This window comes from Plectrocnemia conspersa, unplaced genomic scaffold (genome assembly GCF_051122295.1).
Source record: "Plectrocnemia conspersa isolate PC_06_02 unplaced genomic scaffold, ASM5112229v1 ptg000002l, whole genome shotgun sequence".
Taxonomy (NCBI): Eukaryota; Metazoa; Arthropoda; class Insecta; order Trichoptera; family Polycentropodidae; genus Plectrocnemia; species Plectrocnemia conspersa.
Window position 1 is genome coordinate 88,879 of NW_028277166.1, and position 22,116 is coordinate 110,994.

Below are 22,116 nucleotides of genomic sequence, written 5' to 3' on the forward strand. Positions count from 1 at the left end.
AATATTTATTGTGAAAGTAATACCTAGAAAGTGGGTGCTTTTGAAGGCAATGTTCCGCTCCTTTTATTTCTTGTATGTATTAAAAAGGCCGAAGGAACTTGTACTTAAATACATCTCAATCAACTGTAGTTTAGTACAGATTCTTTATTAGAGGTGTTTTTACTTTTTTTATACATATATTCTTGCTGTGATTTTTCCAGAGTTGGGCCCGGGAAATTTGTCCCCTCGGCAAACCTGGGTACACCTAGTATAATTTGCACCAGTGCGTGGTCTTCTTGCGTATTAGAAAAATATTTTTTCAAAATTTGAATATGTGCTCATGTTTACAGTTTGATTGAAAATATGAATGTTATTACATCGAACAATTAAAGCAACATTGGATGTAGAAAAGTATAAAATAATGTTGAGCAACTTAAGAAACTTGAGAGTCAGTTCTTGACGAATGTAAAATATGCATTTAAGTTTTATGGAATTTAATGAAACGGATCAAGAAAATCTAGTTTTTGTAGAACTAAACATATTATTGAATACAGCGATTGTGCTTCGATTTTTTTAATTTTGTCTATGAGTATTAAAGAGCTTATTAGAAGGCAAAAGATAATTTTGTGTTTTGAAAAGAAGCAAAAACTTTTTACGGTCAACGAGTCAGGAGCGACTAAATGGACTGGCAACGCTCAATATTACTAATTACTAGATAGCTTTTAGACTATTCTGAAATAATAACTAAATTTGCTAAGGGAAAAACGCGCAAAGCTTCTGTGTAATTATGAAATGTTATAATCGAATATTTAATACCCTTGATTTTATTTTCTGACTCACATTTTTTTTTAATTTTGAAGGGCCACAAAAATGTTAGTTATGCCTGTTTCTTCGTATTCCAAATTATATAAAAGAATGCCAAGACATTTCGATACAAATTACTATTTTAAATCATTATCTGCAGCCAGTCGACCAAAAAGCATCAAAACACGTGCAACCTTTTATTACGGGATTATATAACATATAAATTTATTAATATAAGTAATTAAAAAGATATGATTCGAACTACGGAACCGAAATCCCTTCGCACCGACCGGATTGATAGAATTTAATATATACGGCCTCGCATGATTAAGCTGGTAAACTTCTCTAAGAACCAGTAACTTGTTTTAACAATGAATAAAAAAAAGCAATTTAAATAAAATTTTAAGTAAACAAAAACGTAGCACTCGTGCTGCGCCGTCTGTGAAATGACGCACACGTGTCATCGGCCTGTAAAATGTTAATATAAAATTTAGATACAGGCGACCGTTCATCACAATTGAGATTTTAAGAAAAATCTGAATCGCCATTATCAGTGGGAAACTATAGTAATTTTTGTTATGACAATATTTTGATAGGACTCGATTATTAATAAATCAAACACGATATGAATTGGAAAGATTTTTATATTTATGTCATTATCACCCTCTCCCCTTCCAACCGGACGTTTTCTAAATTCTTAAGAGTCTTAAAAAACTTTTTGACTATGCGCTCGGGCGCTTCGGCGACGCCGTTCACCGAGCAGTACTCAGTCAGCGCTCTCTTCTGCAACTTCTTCAGTTGCATCTCGTTGTCCTTGGCGGCGAGCACCGCCGTGATGACTCCGATCCAGTCGAAGTCCGCCTTCGGCTTCTTAGAGGCGGGCCCTTCCTCGAGACCGTCGTGCTCCTTGGCGCTCGACTCGGCGACGGGCCGTTCGGCGACTTCTTCTCGCTTCCTCTTTCTCTTCTCCTTCTTGGATTCGGGTTCGTCGTCGACGAGCTCCGGGCTAGTTTTACTTTCGATCTCTCGAAGCTCGGCTTCGTACTTAGCCCTTTTCTTCATCTCCTTTTTTTCCTTTTTGCTGAGCGGCAGCCCGACTGTAATCGGCGGCGCTTCCGCTCCGTTCTCATCTAGTTTTCGCTTTTTTTCTTTTATAGAAACCGATTCCGAGTCTTGGATTTTGCTTAAATCTTCGACGACGCCGTTGATTTCCGTCGTTTTAACCTTGTTCTTTTTTTCTTCTTTAGTAACAATCTCGGAATCTTGAGTTTTATTCGAATCGTTATTGTCTTCTGCTCTTCTACGCTTGCTCTTCTTTTCTTTTTTAGTAACGGACTCGTTTAAGTCTTCCTCGGCGTTAGCGATTCGAGAATCTTCCAAGACACTATCGTTCTCCATCGCTTTGCGCTTGTTCTTCTTTTCTTTTTTCGAAACAGGCAGAGGTTCTTCGGCGTCGTCGCGTTTTTTCGTTTCAGATTTACTAGAAATATCTTCCGGGACCTGCTCGCCCTTTTCGTCCGAGGAAACGCCGTCGGGCTCCACCTTTCCGTTCTGCTCGGGCGCTCTGACGAGGTCCAGTTTGGCCTTCAAGAATTCCCACGCCTGCTGGACGTCCTCCTGACTGGCGCGCCTGTCCAGGCTCTTGACGAAGTTGTAGAACTTGCTCTCTTTCCTGGGCGTGTTGGGCTGCTTGGAGACTTTCTCCAGCAGGATCTTGACCGACTTGCGGGCGCCGACGTTGTCGTCGATCGCCGACTGCACGATCTCAATCCAAGCGCTCTGTTTCTTCTCTCCCTTGTTTTGACCGGGCTTGGGCTTGAACCCTTTGCCCCCGTACCTCTCGCTCTCCGTCATGCACTTGGTGTGCGCGATGAACTCGTCTCCCCTGAAACAAAAGTTATGAGAATATGAAATTTTTGTAGGTAAAAAAATTGGAAAAGGAAAGAAGACTCACCTGAAGTCTTTGAGACAGTCGACACAGCACAGGTCGGGACATTTGTTCCGGCACTTGGTGTCGTAGTGCTTCTCCACCTTGGGCTTATGAAGGGAGTCGCCGCAGTGGGCGCACGTGAACACGACCATTTCGCGTCGGCGTTTTTTGAGGTTAAATTTGGAACCTGCGGAAACTATCGACGAAACTAGTATCTAGACTGAAAATATCGTTGGAGCTGATCGAATTTGGCCAAATCGGAACGATCGTCGTCAAGTAAAGCGGCGAAGCGACCCGCCGAACCTTGTCTTCCGAGCGTGCGATTGACGGATGCCTGTAGTTGCCAGTGCGAAAAATTATCATCTGCGTCACTAATTTTCTTGTTACAAAACTATCGCTCGGAGTTAAAATAACCTCTCTATGTACAGTAAAACTAGAATATTCTAAAATTATACAAATATTCAAACTAAACGAAATACTTTAAACTTGCTAGCTGCTCGCTTATACGTCGCTTATAACCAATTTTCGTGTATATTTTAAATGAGGCGGTTTTCATCAATTATGTCACAGGCTTAAGAAAAGAGGGAGGAAGGGTTTTTTTTAATTTGAATTTGTAGATACTGAAGATTCATGTATTTTTACTAATTATATTTTTTTAATACAGTCATTTTCCTAAGCGGAAATATAGTGTATAATTTACCAAGCTCCAATGAGTCAACGTGTGATTTATTTACAATATACGTTTATGAGTATCTTCTATTATTATTATCATACACAACCTGTGGAAGAAATTGTTCAGCTATATCGCTTCCACACAAATACATATCATATACTACCTATAATATTGCTGCCTTTATTTGGCGAATTTGAATTTTAACAGAAAAATGCATGTCATTTCATTAAATCATTTTTAAAATAAATCATTTCAGTGAAAATATATGTAAACTCATTTTCACCGGTACATATATTTTTACCAGTGAAAATATCATATAATTTATCCAGCAGGTGCTAGTAAAATTATATGATATCAACTTTTCCATATGTATTGATACATACATTTGTATCATTATTATTAGTTATTTACATGCGATGTATAAATGTTAATTTTAAAAAGTGAATGTGTATTTTTCGGTAAAGTTATATTTTCACTAGTCAAGTCCAAATACATTCATCACCAGTAGAAATATATTTTAATTTGCTGAAAATATAATTTATTATATGCTGTTCTAAAATTTAGTCTATGATACAAACTGTAATATTAAAATGGCATAATACAACCTAAGCCAACACAACTCTCAAAAGAAAATAGGCGGAAGAAGAAGTACAACACTATGTTTTAAAAATATGATAGTTATCCTCACCGATATTACTACAGACTTCTGATATGAGAGTATTGATCCAAGTGTATTCAAACCGAATTTTGGTCAATAGGAGGGCGCAAAAATAATTATCACTTCTCAGAAGTCAAAATTTCACGTCAAAAGCAATAACATCGTGTCGGCGCCGTCCCGAAAATATGTGAAAATATAGTTTATCTGGAAGGTGCTAGTAAAATGATATGATTTAAACTTTTCCATGTATACACATAAATATTTAAGACATTTTTTATTTTAAAAATAGTAAATTTAAATGGAAAAATTTTGGTTAGTGGTCTTGACATGTTCTTAATCGAATATTCGTTTAATAATAATATCGTATAGTCAAATATTAAACAAAGCGAATTTTACAAAAACAAATAATATACAAATATAAAATAATCGTATATTCAGCGCGAAAGACATTACAAGTTATTGAAATAGCTTGTAAAATTACGACTAGTTAAAAAATTACGTTTGATAAGTTTTCTAATATTTCACTTAATTGCCATTTCTATCGCTTTGGTATTTGTCGAAACATATGATATTGAAATATACCGCGTATTTGTTATCATTTTATGTTTAATATCATATATGAGTGTTTCTGATCAAACTTTTATTGAAGCGCTAATTTTCGGTATTGTTACTGAAAAGACTTTTATTTTATATAAAATCAAAGTACGATAACCAACAGTTAAATCATTAGATTGCCGCATTTAATTGTTTTTGATGTCTATTTAACTTTGATAGTAAACGCATTCAAGTACCTCCAATATTTACTATGACGAGCTGTGAAAATAATAATAATTGTAATGTTCATTTAAAAATGCGCTTCGTTGAGCACCGTGAGCATTTAGACTATGTATCTAGGTGGTGGTATTACAAAAATAATATTTTAAGTTAATTTTATTAAAAATAAATAGTTATCCATTATATTAAATTGTAAAATTGTTATATAATTATGTTCACACAAGACCTGCGTTATTCGACAATTCGTATTACAGAAGTTTGAGAATTGCATTTTTAAATTCTATAACACGGTCGACCCTCGAAAGTTCTTATAAATTACAAACTCACACGCACTATAAATATACACATTCAAACTTCACATAAAATACAACAAATAAATTAAAATAAAAAAAAAAACAACACAATAAGTTTTTGGCTTCTGATTAGTTTTTTCGTGGCACGTTTGTTTTTACGCGAATAAATATCACGTACGCGCACGCGCTAACGTGGCATTGAAGTTTTTACGATCAATCTCTGAACTGCTCGTACAGCTTCCTGTTGAACTCCTGCTTGTAATCTTTGATGTTCTTCTTCGAATCCTGAAAAATAGTACATGAATATACGCAGGCCAATGGAATATTATATAGTAAAACGCGAACCGCCATCGCTTCTCTGAGCTCCAAGTTGTAGAGTCGCCTCAGTCCTACGATGTTCCTCCTAAGTATGTCTAAGAACTCTTTTCTGGACAACCTCGGCGGCGCCGTTTCGGTGGAATTGGCTCCCGGCGGCGATGCGGTGCTCGATTGCTGAAACGCGAAGGAAATCAAATTATTTATCTACGTTATACATATACGCTCGTGTGCTCGTTGGATTGCATGCGTCGTCGTTATAATTTTGTATCCGGAACGTTATTCGTCCGCAATACGCCACAATGTTTATAAAATTACAACTTGTAAGGATTGTCTATAATCACCGCTTTGTATTTAATCTGTACAAGACTTATAAAAAAAATATATTCCGTCTCTGAGCTAGCAAGTAGCGATACTACGAATTCTATCGTTGCCGAACTTATACAATCTTATAAGTCTAATAAGATATTTAATCGAGAGAGAGAGAGTAGAGACGTTGATCACCTCCCTATTCCCCGATCGTATATTATTCGTAGAGTCGGCGAAGATAAATAAACGCGTAGATGGACACCGTAATTGGTGGGACGCGGCGGCCGTCGGGGGCTCGTCCGTCACTCATTCATAACATTTAATAACCATGTTACTATTATATAAATTCAATAAATACTACTGCAGCGGCCCAATCTGTGTCTAATTTCCTCCCGTCGCTATACTATCCATACCAGCATTATTTTTCGTGTACACAGATATAATTTTTTTCGACCATTGTGTTATAGTTCACAAAAATTTGCGATACACACCTGTTTTTGAGATAAGCGTTAATAAAGGGCGGGTCTATCCAACATGTTGTTTCGGTTAACAAATGATTTCTGCGAATTTCGGTCATAGTAGAGATGGCCAACAAACATTATATTTTAGTGAATTCGCAGATGCGCAGAGAAAGCTCTGTAATTATCGGTGATCTTCAGTCATTAACGGAATGAGAGCTATCAAAAATAAATATATATAAAAAGTTGGGCAATGCTTTTAGATTTTAAAAATGCCTTTAAACGAAAGATGTTTTTTTAGTAAAAATAGTACAGTGAAATAATTAAACGTCAATAATATATTGTTGAGTTATAAAAGTGGCGCAAGATAAAAAAAAAATATGTCAAGTATAGTATGTAATATATAAAAAAAGTAACAACCGCGATAGACGAGCTGAAAGTCGATGACTATTTACCTGAAAGTCCTGGGTTCAAGTAAAAGTAGATATAAAACCTTGACAAAAATAATAATAGGCAACGTTCCATGGTTTTATGAGCATATAAATAACTTAATTAAACATATAAATATTTGTCACCATAAATGGAAGCTAGAACCTAGTATTACCTTAACACAGAAAAAAATCTAGTTTGAAATTCTGTACCTGTTTATTGGAGAAAAATAAATGATTACTATAATAAAATGTTTAATGATGCAATTTAAAATATGCAAAAATATTAAAACAATTATCAAAAATCCTAAAGAAAATTAAAATGAGAAAAAAAGTATCCTAAATATTAAGAGAGATTTATTTACAGATCAAAAAAATTATTTAATAAACATTTTATCTTAATTGGAACATTTCTATCAGATCAAGTACAAATTAACCTTGATGATATAAACACTATCACAAATAGGGCTCAACTTAATAGATCTATTTATTTTCACCAAATTTAATTGGATTAAGTCATAAGATATATAGACAAATTATAAAATAACTCAGCACCTGGTGCTGATGGCATAACAGTTAAAACATTCAAATCAATTAACAGTCTTATTGCTTCAATTTTAGTCAAACTGTTCAATAAATGTTTGAAAAATAAAATATTCCCCGACTGCCTAAAAATTGTCAAAATATCCAAAATAACTCCTTTATACAAAGCTGATGATGAGAGGATCACTTACATATTGGTTTTCAAAAGTTGAAAAGAAAGTATTTTTATGAGCAAATTTACCGGAGAATCGGAGAATTGGCCGCTAAACAGTTCTGACAGTTGGCCGTAAGCGCTCTTGGTGTCGTTGGTTTGCTGGAAATCGCAATTATATAATCGTAAATATCTCGATTCGCTCTCTCCGTCGTTACCGGAATATGTCTATTACGTCGACGATCAGCCTCCAGATGGTTCCGAAGAATCCGGGCGGTCTCGGAGTCGGTCGATTCTTCTGTCTCTGCCTCGTCGCTTTGTCGCCGTTGATGAGCATGTCCGCCAACTGGATCTAAAGCGAAAGAAACGAATCGATCGGGCACCTATCATACGGGATGCTCGGATTTTGCGGACAGGATTTTCACGGACACTGATTGTTTCGAACATTAATTATTCCGGACAAAAAATATGTTTTTAATATTTTATTTAAAAAAATAATCAAGGTAAACATTTGGATTGTTGAATTTTTAACTACGGCGTTCATGTAGCAATCAACTTGAATCTATATTTTTATTTCGTGATAAAACGTTTTATCAATTTTTTAAAATATCCGCTGATGGTATTTTGATTATTCTTTTAACATTTTTAACTAGCTGAAGTCTATAAAAACGGACAATTAAATATTATGTAAAGATTGATTAGTACTTTTTGATGGCGGTCATTATTTATTTATTTAGATTAAATTAAGACCATCGTAACCTAACAGGTTACCCCAATGCGTCACGATGGTCGAAGACAATAATTGTATTATTTCAATACACAAAAAATATATTTAATTAAGATAATACATATAAAGAAGCAAAAAAAAAAACAAACACGAGCTGAACCAGTCCCTAGTAGCTAACATTAAGCAGGTCAATGTGTAATGCCAGCGTATTAAGGAGCCGGATGGCCACAGCCATAAGCGAGTCGGCAAGTGCGGACGTCCAAGCCCCAACGGACGCGATCATGATTCTCGAAGACCTTTCAGTAATTTGAAGAAATGCTTAGTGACATACAACTTTCTGCGAGAACTCAGCGAATAACGCTCCTAAAAAAAGGCGCTGGGATATAAGAACGGATAATAACCAAAAGTCCTTTTGTAAAGGTATCTTAAAAACTGTTTTTGAATCATTTACACTAAAAGGGAATATTTGATTATCCGGGTATTCCAAATTATAGATCCCGATTCAAGAATGCTACGAACTAAGGTGTCATAGAGGACGCGTATAACTGACGGATCGTCAAAGTGAAAAGCGTTCCTCATAACAAGGCCGAGCATCTTATAAGATTTGTCACAGACGTCGTGTATGCGTAGAGAGAACCTCCACTTGCTCTCAAAAGTGATTCCGAGATCTTTAGTGGAAGTTTTTCTAGTCAAAGTGTTCTCAATGAGATCGTAAAAATAAACTGATGGCGAACGGGATCGAGAAAATGACACAGTATGGCACTTTCCGACCCTAAAGGGCAGACGGTTAACGGAAACCCATCTCCATATAGAGTCTAAATCCCTCTATAAAGAAAAGTCCAAAACAGATCGAATGCATTTATACAATTTTAAATCATATGCGTAGAGAAAAAAACTTGAATTTGTAACTCCTATATGTATGTTATTAATAAATAACATAAAGAGCAGAGGGCCCAGGTTGAACCCTTGAGGAACCCCGAAGGAGTGAAATATTCTTTCGACAATCCCGACAAACTCGAGAATAACCGAGTTAAATCATCCGAGCAACCGAGATTTGACAATTATTATATAAATAATAACCCATGACAAACTTTGTCGAAGGCCTTCTCAAAATCTGTATATACGACGTATAAATGAAATTTATGAAAATTAATAGCAAATTTCGGATGTGATCAAAGAAAGATGGCTAAGCATAATTTGGATTTATGTGGTCATGCATGCCCAAATCAACTGGAATGAAAGATTTTATTATAAATTAGTCCATTTATTGAAAAAATACGATCCATTGTTACGAGAACGTGTTCTGAAAATCAATCTGAGATTTTTTGCAAAATCATATATGCGGAGTAATTAATACAACATAGAGATTATATTGATAAGAATATTACTCGTTAGCTAAAGGTATATATTGTAGGTTCATTAACTGAACTTTTTTCACAAATATTGATTCAATGGATTTAATTAAAGTTGATTGCTACATTGAACTCGGTAGTTAAAAATTCAACAAGTCAAATGTTTACCTTAATTATTTTTTTAATAAAATATTGAAAATGTGTATGTCCGGAATAATTAATATCTGAAATAATCAGTGTCTGTAAAAATTCTGTCCGGAAAAATCACCAAAGTGCATTCAAACCTTCTCTGGAGAGTCGTCTATGGCTCTCTTGCGCTGCGAGTCTTGTAGGGTGACGACTATCAGAACGCTCGCGATCATCAGTAACAGGTACACCTTCGCAGGAGTCGTCATATTTGGATTGCTATTGAACAGAAAAGGTAACGTTACTTTCAGGCCTGTCGAATAAAAATGGCAGCTAAAATCCCCCCCCCCCCCTTGACTGAACAAAATCAACATTGCTAATTATCTGCGGTGCTACAAAATTTTCTAATAGTTTTCAAATGACATCTTGGAATACAGCTTTGGCCATAATAATGGGGTACCCCTTAAAATGGCGTGTAACTCTTTACAAGTGCATAGTCTGACCGAGATATTTTAACAACCGTAATTCTGAGAACTATACAAAGGAATTTGTCGTTTTCAATTGCTCACCTGAGTTTATAAAAATTATTGCAGGTCTAATTGCTGAGTCTAGCTTAAGTAACTGCTGTGTGCAGTTGCGCGATTTTGGCCTTAATTTTTTTTATTTATTAATTTATTTTAAATATTATATAAACATTTAAAAATGCCAAAAAATGCGATTAAGTAAAGCGAAAAGGGCGAATATAATTATATTAATTTACGACACACTATCAAAAATGCTTTGAAACGGTTCAAAAAATATGGTTCTTATAATCAAACCCAAAAATTGGTATAAAACGAAGGACAACTTCCCAGGAATATCGAATGTTGGTTCGCGAGTCCCTTAAAAGTTGTCAAAAAAACGTCTTCAAAGCTATCTGCTGAAGTCTCTGCAAGCGGAGGGCCATCCATTTTTTCGCAGACGGTGAGAAGAAGACGCAGCGATGTAGAATTTAGAGATTGTAAAGCCCGACACAAACAGTGGTTTTCAGAAATAAATAAAATTTGAAGGTTAGAGTGGGCCCGAAACAACTGAATATTAAGCGAAATTCATTTTGAATGAATAATTTTTTTAAATAATCATACCATTTTTAACGCTTTTTTTTTTGAACGAAAGAAAGGTTCTTATTTTTGTTACCGCATAGTTATGTAAAATACATACCTACACGATTATGCGATAATAATTAGCCCGGTAACGAAATCATGAAATGTAATGTAACGCAACAGTTTCTGAACGAACCGCCATTGACAAAAAAATGTAATTAAGTATTTATTTTATATCTGATTTTCATGGGAACAGATTCGAGAAAAATCACATGCATTCGAGTAACCATTTGTGTGAAAAAAAATGCATGTAAGCCCTCCGATGCTAATTGTCAAATATCATCAAGCAATTGGATTGCGAACAAAAAAAATTGACTATATTTTTTGTTCAAAGTTTTATGATTAAAAAATAGAAAGAATAAAATATTTCAGGTTAAGACTATTTTTTATTTATTGAAAGCGTTATAGTAAGCAAGCGATTGCGATCGATATCTGCATATTTAAAAACGTTTGGAAAATATGTATGTCCAAACGCGACCTTGAATCTGCAAACCGAAATAAGATGCCTCTTCAATTAGCACGCATGCGATAAGTGTTACAAAATAATTTGCAATGATTCACGTTGACATACTTAAATGTCGTATTTGAGTTTTTATCCAATCTTGTCGAATGCGTTATTTATTAACCGCGACACATAATTATCTAAATAAATATTTAGCCGAAAGACGCACGGATTTTCTGAATATCCTCAATCAAATTAACGACTCCTGCGGATTTGTTTTGAGACGATGTATTATATAATAGTAGTGGTGGGCAAAAGCCAGCCAGCGACGATATTTTGATTTTGACCATTTTAATCGAGCAATTAATCACAGTAAATTATTAAATAAACCTAATAAAAAATATTTCGTATATTACATCTTTAACCGTGAAAACATCTTATACTTAACATACTAAAAATATTTAGAATGCACAGCTGTTGCATACGTGCATCATAATTGTGCCTTAAGCAGCATGAGAATAAATGGTTATTTTAGATTTCATTGCAGCGATGTGTAAAAAAGTCTTTTGGTGCAAATAGCAGTCGTCAGCCATTTCATAACAATCGTAGATTGAAAGTTGATTTCCGTATTTAATTAAATAATTATTTTTAGAATTAGAGCCATCAAAGAAGAGAAACGTCGATTTAGAGTGTTGTAATTTTTAAAATGTCTGGAAAGAAAAATATGTCGTATATAAATAATGTTTTATGTTAGAAATGTAAAGAGTCATAGATTTGATTGAAAGCACTGATATCAGGGATACTGCTCAAATTGTAATATTTATAAATATCTTGAGTATAAAAACATAAAAAATAATCTACGATAGTATTTGATTGCCCCACTTTAATTATTATGCAACAATATTAGATATGCTTAATAAATTAGATAAAACGATGTTGCAAAAATTACAAAATAGAGTGATGACAGTAGTTTAAAATAAATATAGATTTAATAGTTGTAGAAGTATGATTGACAGATTGGAACGGTTGGATGTTCAAGAAATATTGAAGATGAATGTTTTAGTATTTTTATATGTTAGAAAATAATATGTTACCAGAGTATTTTAATATTTATTTAATAAGAATAAAGATGTACATAGATTTATTACTAGATAGATAGGTATAAGAAAACGAATACGACCAGGGAAATAATGCGGAGGTGTGAATTTGTATAATAATATTCCTAGGACAATTCGCAAAAAAACTAATATAGCGAATTTCCTCAATGGAATAAAAAAACATCGTCGTGCATTAAGAAATAAATTATAATATTATAAAGTCTTTTATATATTATTTTTATGTTTTGATTAAATTTGTTTAGAGTGTAAAAAATTAGCATAAATTAATAAAATAGATAAATAAATGGGTTAAACGATAAATTTGGAATAATTGAAGAATTATCAATATAACAACAAATGGTTGCTGGTTCAAGAATTTAAAGAAATTGAAAATGTTTTATTTTTGGTTAGCTTACCATTTTCGTTTGAGGTGGAAAAGGCTCTACCAAAAATTTAATTATAATGCGATTATCTTCTTAAGAAAAAAATTAAAACAAAGCTAATTTCAGACTTTTATCTAATTTTTATGAAGAGAGATTTAGAGAATTAAAAAGTCAAGCAAAAAAATATGGTTGTTTTGATTTTTTCTGTAATGAATTATAATAAATCAATATATCGCTTTCAGATATATGATGATGAAAATATTCAATTCTTCGAATTTAAACCAGCGACTTACGTCCTGAATTTAGAGAAATGATTAAAAATTATCAGCACTTTTATTCATATCATTAATATAAATTGTATGTAAAATGTATTTTACAAGTGGTAGCTCATTAAAAAGTCGCTGGCGTTTAAAGGGTTAAGTATGTAATTCAATTAACACAACAACTGAAGCCTAATGACTATGCACAGCGAAGAGAGTTCATTGAATTGATTATTGAACATCAACAAGTGGATCCTGATTTTTCGAGTAAAATCATCCTAAGCAATGAAGCACATTTTCACCTTGAAGGTTTCGTTAATCGCCAAAATTGTCGTGTTTAGAATTCGGAGAACCCACTTGTTTGTTTGTTGAAAAAGTAATGCATCCACAACGTGTCACTGTTTGGTGCGGATTTTGGGCTGGAGGCATCATTAGACCATATTTTTTTGAAAATGTGGATGGTCAAGCAGTGACTGTTACTAGTGCTCGATATCGCTGCTGAAATTGGATGATATTGATGTGGCCAATGTGTGGTTTCAACAAGACAGTGCCACATGCAATACAGCCCGTGAAACAATTTAATTACTGCATCGGACACCTTTATATTAAGGCAAACAAGTTTTGTCATGAGGAGTAAAAACTTTATACAAATTAATTTATTAGAATCTATACGCTGATAAACTATTTATAGCTGCGATAAGCACATAGACAAATGATTTTTTTTAAATAAAATAAAATACCACCGGAAGTATAAGTTAGTTATAAAAATTAGCATATTTGTTCATTTCATTGAAATAATGTATTCTCTTTGATACATACAACCTTCCTCTATCTATTCAAAATATTTGACAATGATATTTTTTGTATTTTAAGTCTTGACTTTTTGCATCTGAATAGTATTGCATAAATCTAAATAAATTGTAATCTGAAGGAGCTAAACGAGAAAAATACAGCGATTTAAAAATGATTTTTCGTCGTACAAACTCTGAAATTATTGTGGTGTGAAACAGCGTAGTAAATCTCATATGTTTTGTAAAATTATTTTTATGAAAATTGCACGATTTAATTATGAAAAATTACGCAAAAAATGAAAAAACCAAGAAAATCATGTTTTTTGTTGAAAATCATCTCTGCCGAATCCAAGTAAACAGCTAAATATCAAATATTTCTATCGAGTCACTGGTTTAAAATTGAATGTAATGTGGAAATAAAATTAATAATAATTATTTAAAGATTCCGATCCAAACGATCCCGCGACGTTTTTTCTATCGCGTCTGAGAAATCGGAATTAGCGATTATTAAAATTATTGTAATTAATATAAATAAATAATAGCTCGGATTGGATTTTCCTAATATCGAGATGGTATAAATATAAAATTTTCCTGTGTATTTTTAAAAAAATCTTTAAAAATATTATAAAGTGATTGAGAAAACATATTTTTAAATTCATCGCTAACTGAGTATCTGCCTAAGCAAAATTAGGGTAATGCGTTAATATAACTGGAAAGATACTGAGTTCAATGAGATGAAATTCATGGAGTAGTTTTCAATATGTGATTATGGCTTGCAAAATAAATGGAAGATTATCGGTCCACTCCCGATAATTATAAGAATCCGTTCTTTTGATTGTAAACAATACAGAGACTGATTTTCCTAAATACATCGGATATTTTTTAGGGTGGTTTAGGGGTCTCTGCATGTTTTCCAAGTAGCGTCACGAGAAGCGTTTCTATCGAAGTATACCTCGTGGAAGTCAACTCGCAGTGGTCAAGTAACGCGAGTAAAGTTCATCGCCTCTCCGAAAGCGATAACTCTAATAGTCGATTACAAATTAAAGCAATCGCAGAGAAACGGTAAATCCGAAGCTTTCCGATCGAGATGGAGCTCTCGCTTCGATGGTTACGTAACGGAAAGCGTTTTCACTTTCGTTTTCGCGAAGAGTCAACGGATCTCAACGAGGTTGAGCAGACACGCGATGAGATAATTCTCGAGCCGAGGTCAAGGCTGCGCGATTCGGCGCTTTTTCTTCTCTTTTTTGCTACGCGGCATTTTCTACGCTTAATCCGGCGATTATCGACTCACCTCGGGAAATTTTAATATCCTCCGCGTCGAATGGGATCCCCGAAAAAATATACGTCGCACAGAAACGGAAGCATTTTCGCTTCGCGGTCTACGACCGCCACTCTCCAGGACCGAACGCCTACTACCTGTGGCACTCGATCCCCACCGTTCGAACGTAGCAATATCAAAAGCGCCGACATTACGGCAGACAACTAATTGAAATTATATTCGTCGAGTGCCAAATTCTTTCGGCTGCGTTATATAAGCTCGGAAAATTGCGCAAGTGAGTTTTCCCCGACGGCCTACTCTAGCGGGACTCGCCCGCGCAAGTAAAATTGCACTTTCTTGCGGCAGCGGTCTGCAAACTTTTCTTTCTCTATACTCAACAGTGACGAAGCAACAAATTTACCCTTCGTTTCTACCCCAAAATCGGTTATTAGCTATATTTTGTCAGGGACAAAATGCGGAAGGCATTTGCTCCCCTTGAATTTGGCCAGAAAAATGCATGTCATTCAATGAAATACTAATGAAAATATTTTTACCAATTTCGCCTCTCTCCCTAAAAAAACTGAAATTATGTCGTATTTAAGCAATATTGTAGACACTAATCAAACAGACATATAACATAAGTCTCAGGTAGTACATTTAACTGCTTTAATGCTCAACATTCGTTTGATTTACCGCATTTGACAATGATAATTATAAAATCAACGTTGTCAATACGAACGATTTATTTAACTAGCTGACGTGCGTCAGCTTATACGCTGACTAGTTAAAGTATACATTGTAAGCTTAAATTAAAAGTTATCATTAATGCATATATTGACACTAACACTTTAATTGTAACATATACACAACACGGAAAAGGATTCCAAATTTCTGATCATATAAATAGATTATTTTTAATATTATTATATTTTCACATCCAAAAATTGATATGGTTTCAATCTCATTGTTATAATTCTTTGTATCGGTTTATTTATATGAGATTTCCGCAAAAGTTCAGAATCTAAAGTGAGATGTTTTGCTATCAAATTATAATATAGAAATTTTATTTTTAGCTAATTTATCGACAACGAAAGTTTTTTTTCTTTTACGAAAAAAACACTACTGCGAAATTTTTAGTGAGATTTGCAGCAAACAGGCGTTCGTCGAACCGTTGTTAAATCATTTTTATTTTGTTTTAAAGTCTATATTATGCATATTTCAAAGAGAAAATAATATCTCACGGTATACCACAAGAGCGCAAATTAGGACCATTGTTGTTTATAATATATATTAATGATATAATGAATAATATAAAAAAATGTAAACACTTTAATTTATTGCATATGTGATAATGTTTAATAAATGTATATAATGAATTATTAATAATAGAGAGATGGTTAAAAAATAATATACTTAATCTAAATGTATGTTCATTAATTATAAATATGTGTTAGATAAATATAATATAAAAATAGTTATATATTATAATAGTTAAAAATGAAAATATTTTTAAATAACGCATCATGACAGATCACAGCCGACAATAATTCAACTCGACACTCTAGCAAAGATTTTTAGCAGCCAGTTTAACTTGATAGCGGCATCTATACACATATAAAATGAATTGTTACCAGCCTTTCCTGCGTCTATTTTAGCTATAAAGTCAAACTTTTCGGCCTCAAAACAATATAATTTATATTGCATAATAGATTTAAAATATATTAAAAAAATTGAATAAAATCGAACTCGCCAAAACGTTCATTATCGCTGTAGGCATGACAAAAATTCTTGTAATGAAATATGGGCGTGCCCATGAACAAAATTAAAAGAAAATTGGTGCATCGAATGCAATGTTAATCTTTGTCAATTCTGTAATTAAAAATACAATTTAATAACAAATATAAATATTTTTAAATTACACTATTAAAAAAATAAACACGAAAGTTAACTATAATCAGGCATTGGATACTTTAAAAAAATATCGCCTCAATAATAATATACAATAATAATAAATCGATTGACAAGTGGCAACGAACGGAGCGAGAAAAACCGAAAGTTGTCGCCGTCAAGGTTGTCGTGCGTAATCTTGCAATTGTCGTCGTTGGCTAACTACTATTGACCGTTTTTAGTTCAAGTTATTATTGGAAATATCATAAGATGACATTCTGGACTCTCGAAGCGACCGTTATGCAAACGTGAAAGTAATATTTTTTGCTATCGTAGAATCCTGTTTGAATATGCAATATAAGGATGTGTTTGGAATAATTAAAACAGTGAAATCGAAACAATCAAGTTCGTTTCTGCAATGCGATTTTATTTCTTGTTTTGTAATGAAATGTATCATCGATGCTCGTTAGCGTAGCCGATTATGATTACATTTATTGCACGTATTAGATGAATAATTAAATAAAAAAACACGCTTTTACACAGACTTTTTTCGCAATCTACGGACAGCACTTACAATTATAAAGTTCACAATATATTTTAATTAGTCGTGTATAAATATGCAATGTGCATCTTATTTTATATAAAAAGATAAATTGTCACATTTAGCTCTTTAAGGCCATATTTTTTATTGTAAGTATATACTAACGATTTTATCATCGATGAATTTAGGAGATACTGCAAAAACTTAATTGACTGCAATTATAAACACGAGTAGAATTTGAGCTCTAGTTTTTCAGTTAAGGTACTAATTTATTGCATATATTGCTTTTGAAATACTTGAGGTTCTCGACTGGGACATAATATTTATCATATAAAAACGAAAAAAATAAACAACCACCCTAAATAGTGAACAAAGCACTAGTTAAATAAATAATATAAACTTTAAAAAATGTAAGAAATATAATAAAAAGCTAAGAATGTGTTAATACAAACACAAAAAAAAGAATAAAATATACTATTAGCAAAACATTGTTTTGCATAAACTTAAAATATAAATGTTACTTAAAAAATTAATTTAGAATACCGACAATGTTCACAAAATTAAGAAAAATTCACTATTTCTACTTATAGAGCTTAAAATTAAAATTAATATAATTAAAATAAATAGTTTATCATATATAATAATTTTTTTATTATTTATTCAAATTAAAATTTTTGAGATTCTATAGAAAATATTATATATAATTTAAATTAGCGTATAATTTTTACTTCATGGCAAAATATAAATTAAGAAAGAACAGTGTAACTGACGCTTGTTCCAGTTATTAAATTGTAAAAAAGAGTCATGTCATGTGTTGATTATTAAGATGTAAATCTTATGCTTATCTATATTTTAAACCTGCGATATGTACGACTATTTGCTGTTCAAACCCAAATTTTACCTTTATTATATTAGTTCTAAAATACCATACAAGGGGAAAATACACAAAAGAAGAAGTTCAAACAGACATTTCGTATATTGCTCCATAATTTGTCTGCACTATGATACGATATTACACTATGTTTTAAAAATATGATGTCTGCCTTTACCGATATTATTATGTACTTGTAATATGAGAGTATTGCTCGAATTTTGGTGAATAGGAGGGCGCAAAAAAATGATCACTTCTCAGAAGTCAAAAATTCACGTCAAAAGCAATAAAATTGTGTCGGTGCCGTTACAGTGGGAACACTCGGAAACGAGCGAAATTATTTTAATATGGATGCAAAACATAATTCATGAAAATTTTATCTTGACAGATGTTGGGGGGAGGAGAAAGCTGAACAGTAAAGAGTATGTAGAAGCGTACACATGTTTAAGCGGTGTTCTAATAAGAAACTATGCAAAGTTTGATTTAGTTCGGTCAAAGTTGAAACGTTTTTTTGTTTTACAAAAGGGTTCAATTCGTTACACTTGCTCTAAAAATTTCCTTAGAAATAGGCAATAATGAAGTAATTAAAGCTCGTGTAATAGCGTATCGCAATTTTCTGACAAATCGATCGAATATCGCGTGAACGTTTTCACAATACGAACGTTGTAAAATTGTTTAATTGCGCGCGTGCAAAGGAAAAAATAATATTTGGCACGAACCGCAAAGACGATTGGGTTCGCTCGCTGTTCCTTCGCTCCTTCTCGTCGGCTCCGCACTGACTCGCTCGCGCTTCTCTCCTCCGCTATATAATCACACGACACTTTTCTTCGAGGAAACCCGAGTGTCATAGGAGGCGCCGGCAAAAAAGGTGTCGGCGGCTCGAACGACCGATTACCACTGATCCGGTCGAATCAACCGAACCCGGTCAAGGTCTCCGCCTCGCAGCCTCCTCTAATTTGCAGCCGAATATTTATTTAATTTCATGCAACATTGACCTTTACTTGATACTTTTTCTCTCGTCGTCTAAAGTCAACATACCATAATAATAAAATTAAACAAAAAAACAACGCGACGAAGATTATACTATTTTTTGTCGTCGTTTACCTCGCGAGCGACATCTGTCGCCCGAAGACGCTACGTAAATACGCTTATTGATTTTTCTATTTCGTAAATGTTTCAAATCGGATTTCAAGATGGCGTTGTTTTCTAAAGATGAAAAAACCATCGTTCACACGGATCCAATCGAATAAGGTTTGAATATTAGACTGAAAAAACAAAATGTATTTAATAATATTATATTAATTCAAATATGATCTAACGGTATTATTTTTTTTTTGTTCATTTGTTAATCTAATATTGATTTATTATGAATTCTAAAAATCAATATTGTTGCCATGGCGGTGCCGTTGCAGTGGGAACGCTCAATCTACATAAACGACTATATGTATGTATTTAAATAACATTTTGATTTTTAAATAAATTCTGACCGCTTTAATTTGCTGCTTTGTAATCTATTCCTTCTAAATCGAACTAAACTTATTTTATAGAATCATTAAAAATGTAAGCTTTAATAAAAATATCTAGCCTTTTCAAGTAAACGTAAAATTCAGTACTAGATTTATTTAATTTAAAAAACGTAATTTCGCATTTTTTTATTGTTGTACTTGTAACCTCTTAAAATTAAATTTGCTTCCGCCTGAGAAGATTATACGCTTCCAGTCAGATTCAGACAATTTTTTAAATTTTTGGCCCAATTTAATCGTTGCAAACGTATTTTCTTCGATGAAAACAGTTTTTCGCCGTCGTCCTTGTGTATAAATCAGATTCTAGAAGTCGTCAACAAACAGTTTCTACGCTTATTTCATTTCCACTAGCTTCAATGATCTTTGTTCTTACATCCACCGCACTTTTAAAACGATTTTGTAAACAAATCCGATTTAATAGTCTATCTTCTGATAAATTGGTCTTTCCTTGTTTTTCTGAGCCTTTCTTCTTTTGTCAGGATGTGGAATCCTCATATTTTTTATGCAATTCAGCACAGTTGTTTTGTTACCTACTCTGCTTGCAATATAACAAAAACTGAATTTTTCTTCAACCAGAATCAAAATTTCTGATTTCTTTAATGTTGTCAATTGTGGTACTTTTGGCACGTTGAACACAAAATCACGTAAAACGACGTAAACACTTCAAAAACCGGTCTTTAACTACCGAAATAATAAAAAAAGGAATCCTGCTCATGGAAAAAAATATTTTAAGAAACATTTGTAGTTAAATAGAAAAAAGCATAAACGTTGTCTATTTATTTTTTTGTTTCTCCTGTAAAGTTGTCAAATAATGAGTTAGAATTTTTTCACTTTAAGCCATAGATATGTTAAATAATACCTGTACTATTTGTTTCGTGCATTTAAAATATTGGATGTGGCTACTTGCACTTACCGTAGGTATGAATTATTGGTTATTTGCACCTACTGTAAGCACGAATGGTTGCCTATTTGCACCTATATGTATTCGGTATAAGAATTTTCCATTAGGTTTGTATTGTTGTGTGTAATACTCAAATACACTAATATATACAAACTCGCTTATTCGTTGGTTGACGGACGGTGTGGCAAATCTTATTTTTTTAAATCAAGACGTATTTTAAAATGTTCAAATTATATTTTGTTTTAAAATGTCTATAAAACCAAATTTGACTTTTGCGAAAACGAATTAATTTAATGGAAGTTCAAAAACTATAATTAATTTTAAAAGTTTCATTATGTTAGGTTCGGGTTTGAACAGCAAATGGATGTTTCGCAACTGTTACGGTGAAGTTATATTTTTAACAGTATAAATATAATTTTACTAACGAGGCCAGTTAAAATGTAGCAAACAATTGATTTAAAATTCCACTGGTCAATAGCAGTGAATGTGTATTTATTCACTGCATAATTGACCTATAAATTATATATATTTCTTGGCGATAAAATATACTAACTGTCATGCTAGCTATAAATTGCTTATGCGATCAATTGACGCGGCGTTAATCTGCTAGAGGTTAATTGCTGACGGTTTATTTCAGACGGTTCATTATGGGCAATATATTTTCCAGACCTCATTTACGAGTTCTTTATTATAAATTATTTTTTATGATTAATATTAAAAATGTATTGAATATTTTATTTTTTTGTCATAGTAGTGATGCATATTATCTATTTGTTAAATTAAGTATGTTGTTTTTTATTACAATTGTTTTACTTTTTATGCTACATTTATTATTGAGCTTTTTCCATATTTTTTTTATATAATTTATTCCTTATTTAGTTATATAAATTTGGGTTTGAGTTTGAACAGCAAATAGACGTTTCGCAAATTTTTTTATGTATAATATATGTATCAAAAAATTGATTTATAATTACATTGATCAATATCAGTGAAAGTGAATTTATTCGTTGCACACGAACGTTCGTAACATTTTGGCCTTAACAGTTTATGTGTCGCCTTACAATTATTTTTTTAAAACAAAATTTATTAGTGGCGTACAGGATTCAACAGGTGTGCCTATAACTATCACTTAATAATTTTGCTAATCATTTGTACTTATCATAAGTGCATATAGCGACATACTTAAATATTCTATAACAATTGAATTACTTATTTGATGAACAACTATTGTCACAAAAAACATAAAAACTAATTTTCTTTTTTGATTACAAGGAAATACTTAATTTAATAGGTTTCAAATATAAACATTAAATATTGAATATAAACATAAAAAAGACAAAAAACAAAACCCAAATTGCCCATTAAATTTAATGTTTTTATTATTAATGCATTTTTTTACATTGATTGATTTTACAATTAAACTTTATTTTTTTATTATATTTATATACGATTCGCTCATATTTTCCATAGTTTTTTCCCACATGATTTATATGAGAACTT

The 22,116-nt window shown here is 32.6% G+C and overlaps 2 protein-coding genes across 3 annotated transcripts; both read right to left on the minus strand.

Moving 5' to 3' along the window:
- Positions 1-1,409: 1,409 nt before the first annotated feature.
- LOC148237206 (uncharacterized) lies at positions 1,410-3,055 on the minus strand. The gene is made up of 2 exons (XM_088205054.1): positions 2,738-3,055; positions 1,410-2,668 (listed from the first exon to the last, which is right to left on the minus strand). The coding sequence occupies exons 1-2, from the start codon at positions 2,863-2,865 to the stop codon at positions 1,432-1,434; spliced, it is 1,365 nt and encodes a 454-aa protein (XP_088061180.1). The 5' UTR covers positions 2,866-3,055; the 3' UTR covers positions 1,410-1,431.
- Positions 3,056-4,956: 1,901 nt separating this feature from the next.
- On the minus strand, positions 4,957-19,091 carry LOC148237207 (uncharacterized). Of its 2 annotated transcripts, none has more exons than XM_088205522.1 (6): positions 18,912-19,091; positions 9,679-9,799; positions 7,551-7,667; positions 7,406-7,477; positions 5,457-5,603; positions 4,957-5,396 (listed from the first exon to the last, which is right to left on the minus strand). In XM_088205522.1, the coding sequence occupies exons 2-6, from the start codon at positions 9,787-9,789 to the stop codon at positions 5,325-5,327; spliced, it is 519 nt and encodes a 172-aa protein (XP_088061648.1). In that variant the 5' UTR covers positions 9,790-9,799; positions 18,912-19,091; the 3' UTR covers positions 4,957-5,324. The 2 variants fall into 2 exon arrangements, with proteins under 2 accessions (XP_088061648.1, XP_088061647.1); XM_088205521.1 differs by lacking the exon at positions 18,912-19,091 and adding an exon at positions 14,927-15,053.
- Positions 19,092-22,116: the final 3,025 nt, after the last annotated feature.

Coding starts and splice junctions, on each gene's coding strand:
- LOC148237206 (XM_088205054.1), bottom strand. CDS start 2,865: ATGGTCGTGTTCACGTGCGCCCACTGCGGCGACTCCCTTCATAAGCCC. Junction 2,669..2,737: donor GACTGTCTCAAAGACTTCAG/GTGAGTCTTCTT, acceptor CTTTTGTTTCAG/GGGAGACGAGTTCATCGCGC.
- LOC148237207 (XM_088205522.1), bottom strand. CDS start 9,789: ATGACGACTCCTGCGAAGGTGTACCTGTTACTGATGATCGCGAGCGTT. Junction 7,668..9,678: donor TAGACGACTCTCCAGAGAAG/GTTTGAATGCAC, acceptor CTTTCGCTTTAG/ATCCAGTTGGCGGACATGCT. Junction 5,604..7,405: donor GCCAATTCTCCGATTCTCCG/GTAAATTTGCTC, acceptor TTCGCGTTTCAG/CAATCGAGCACCGCATCGCC.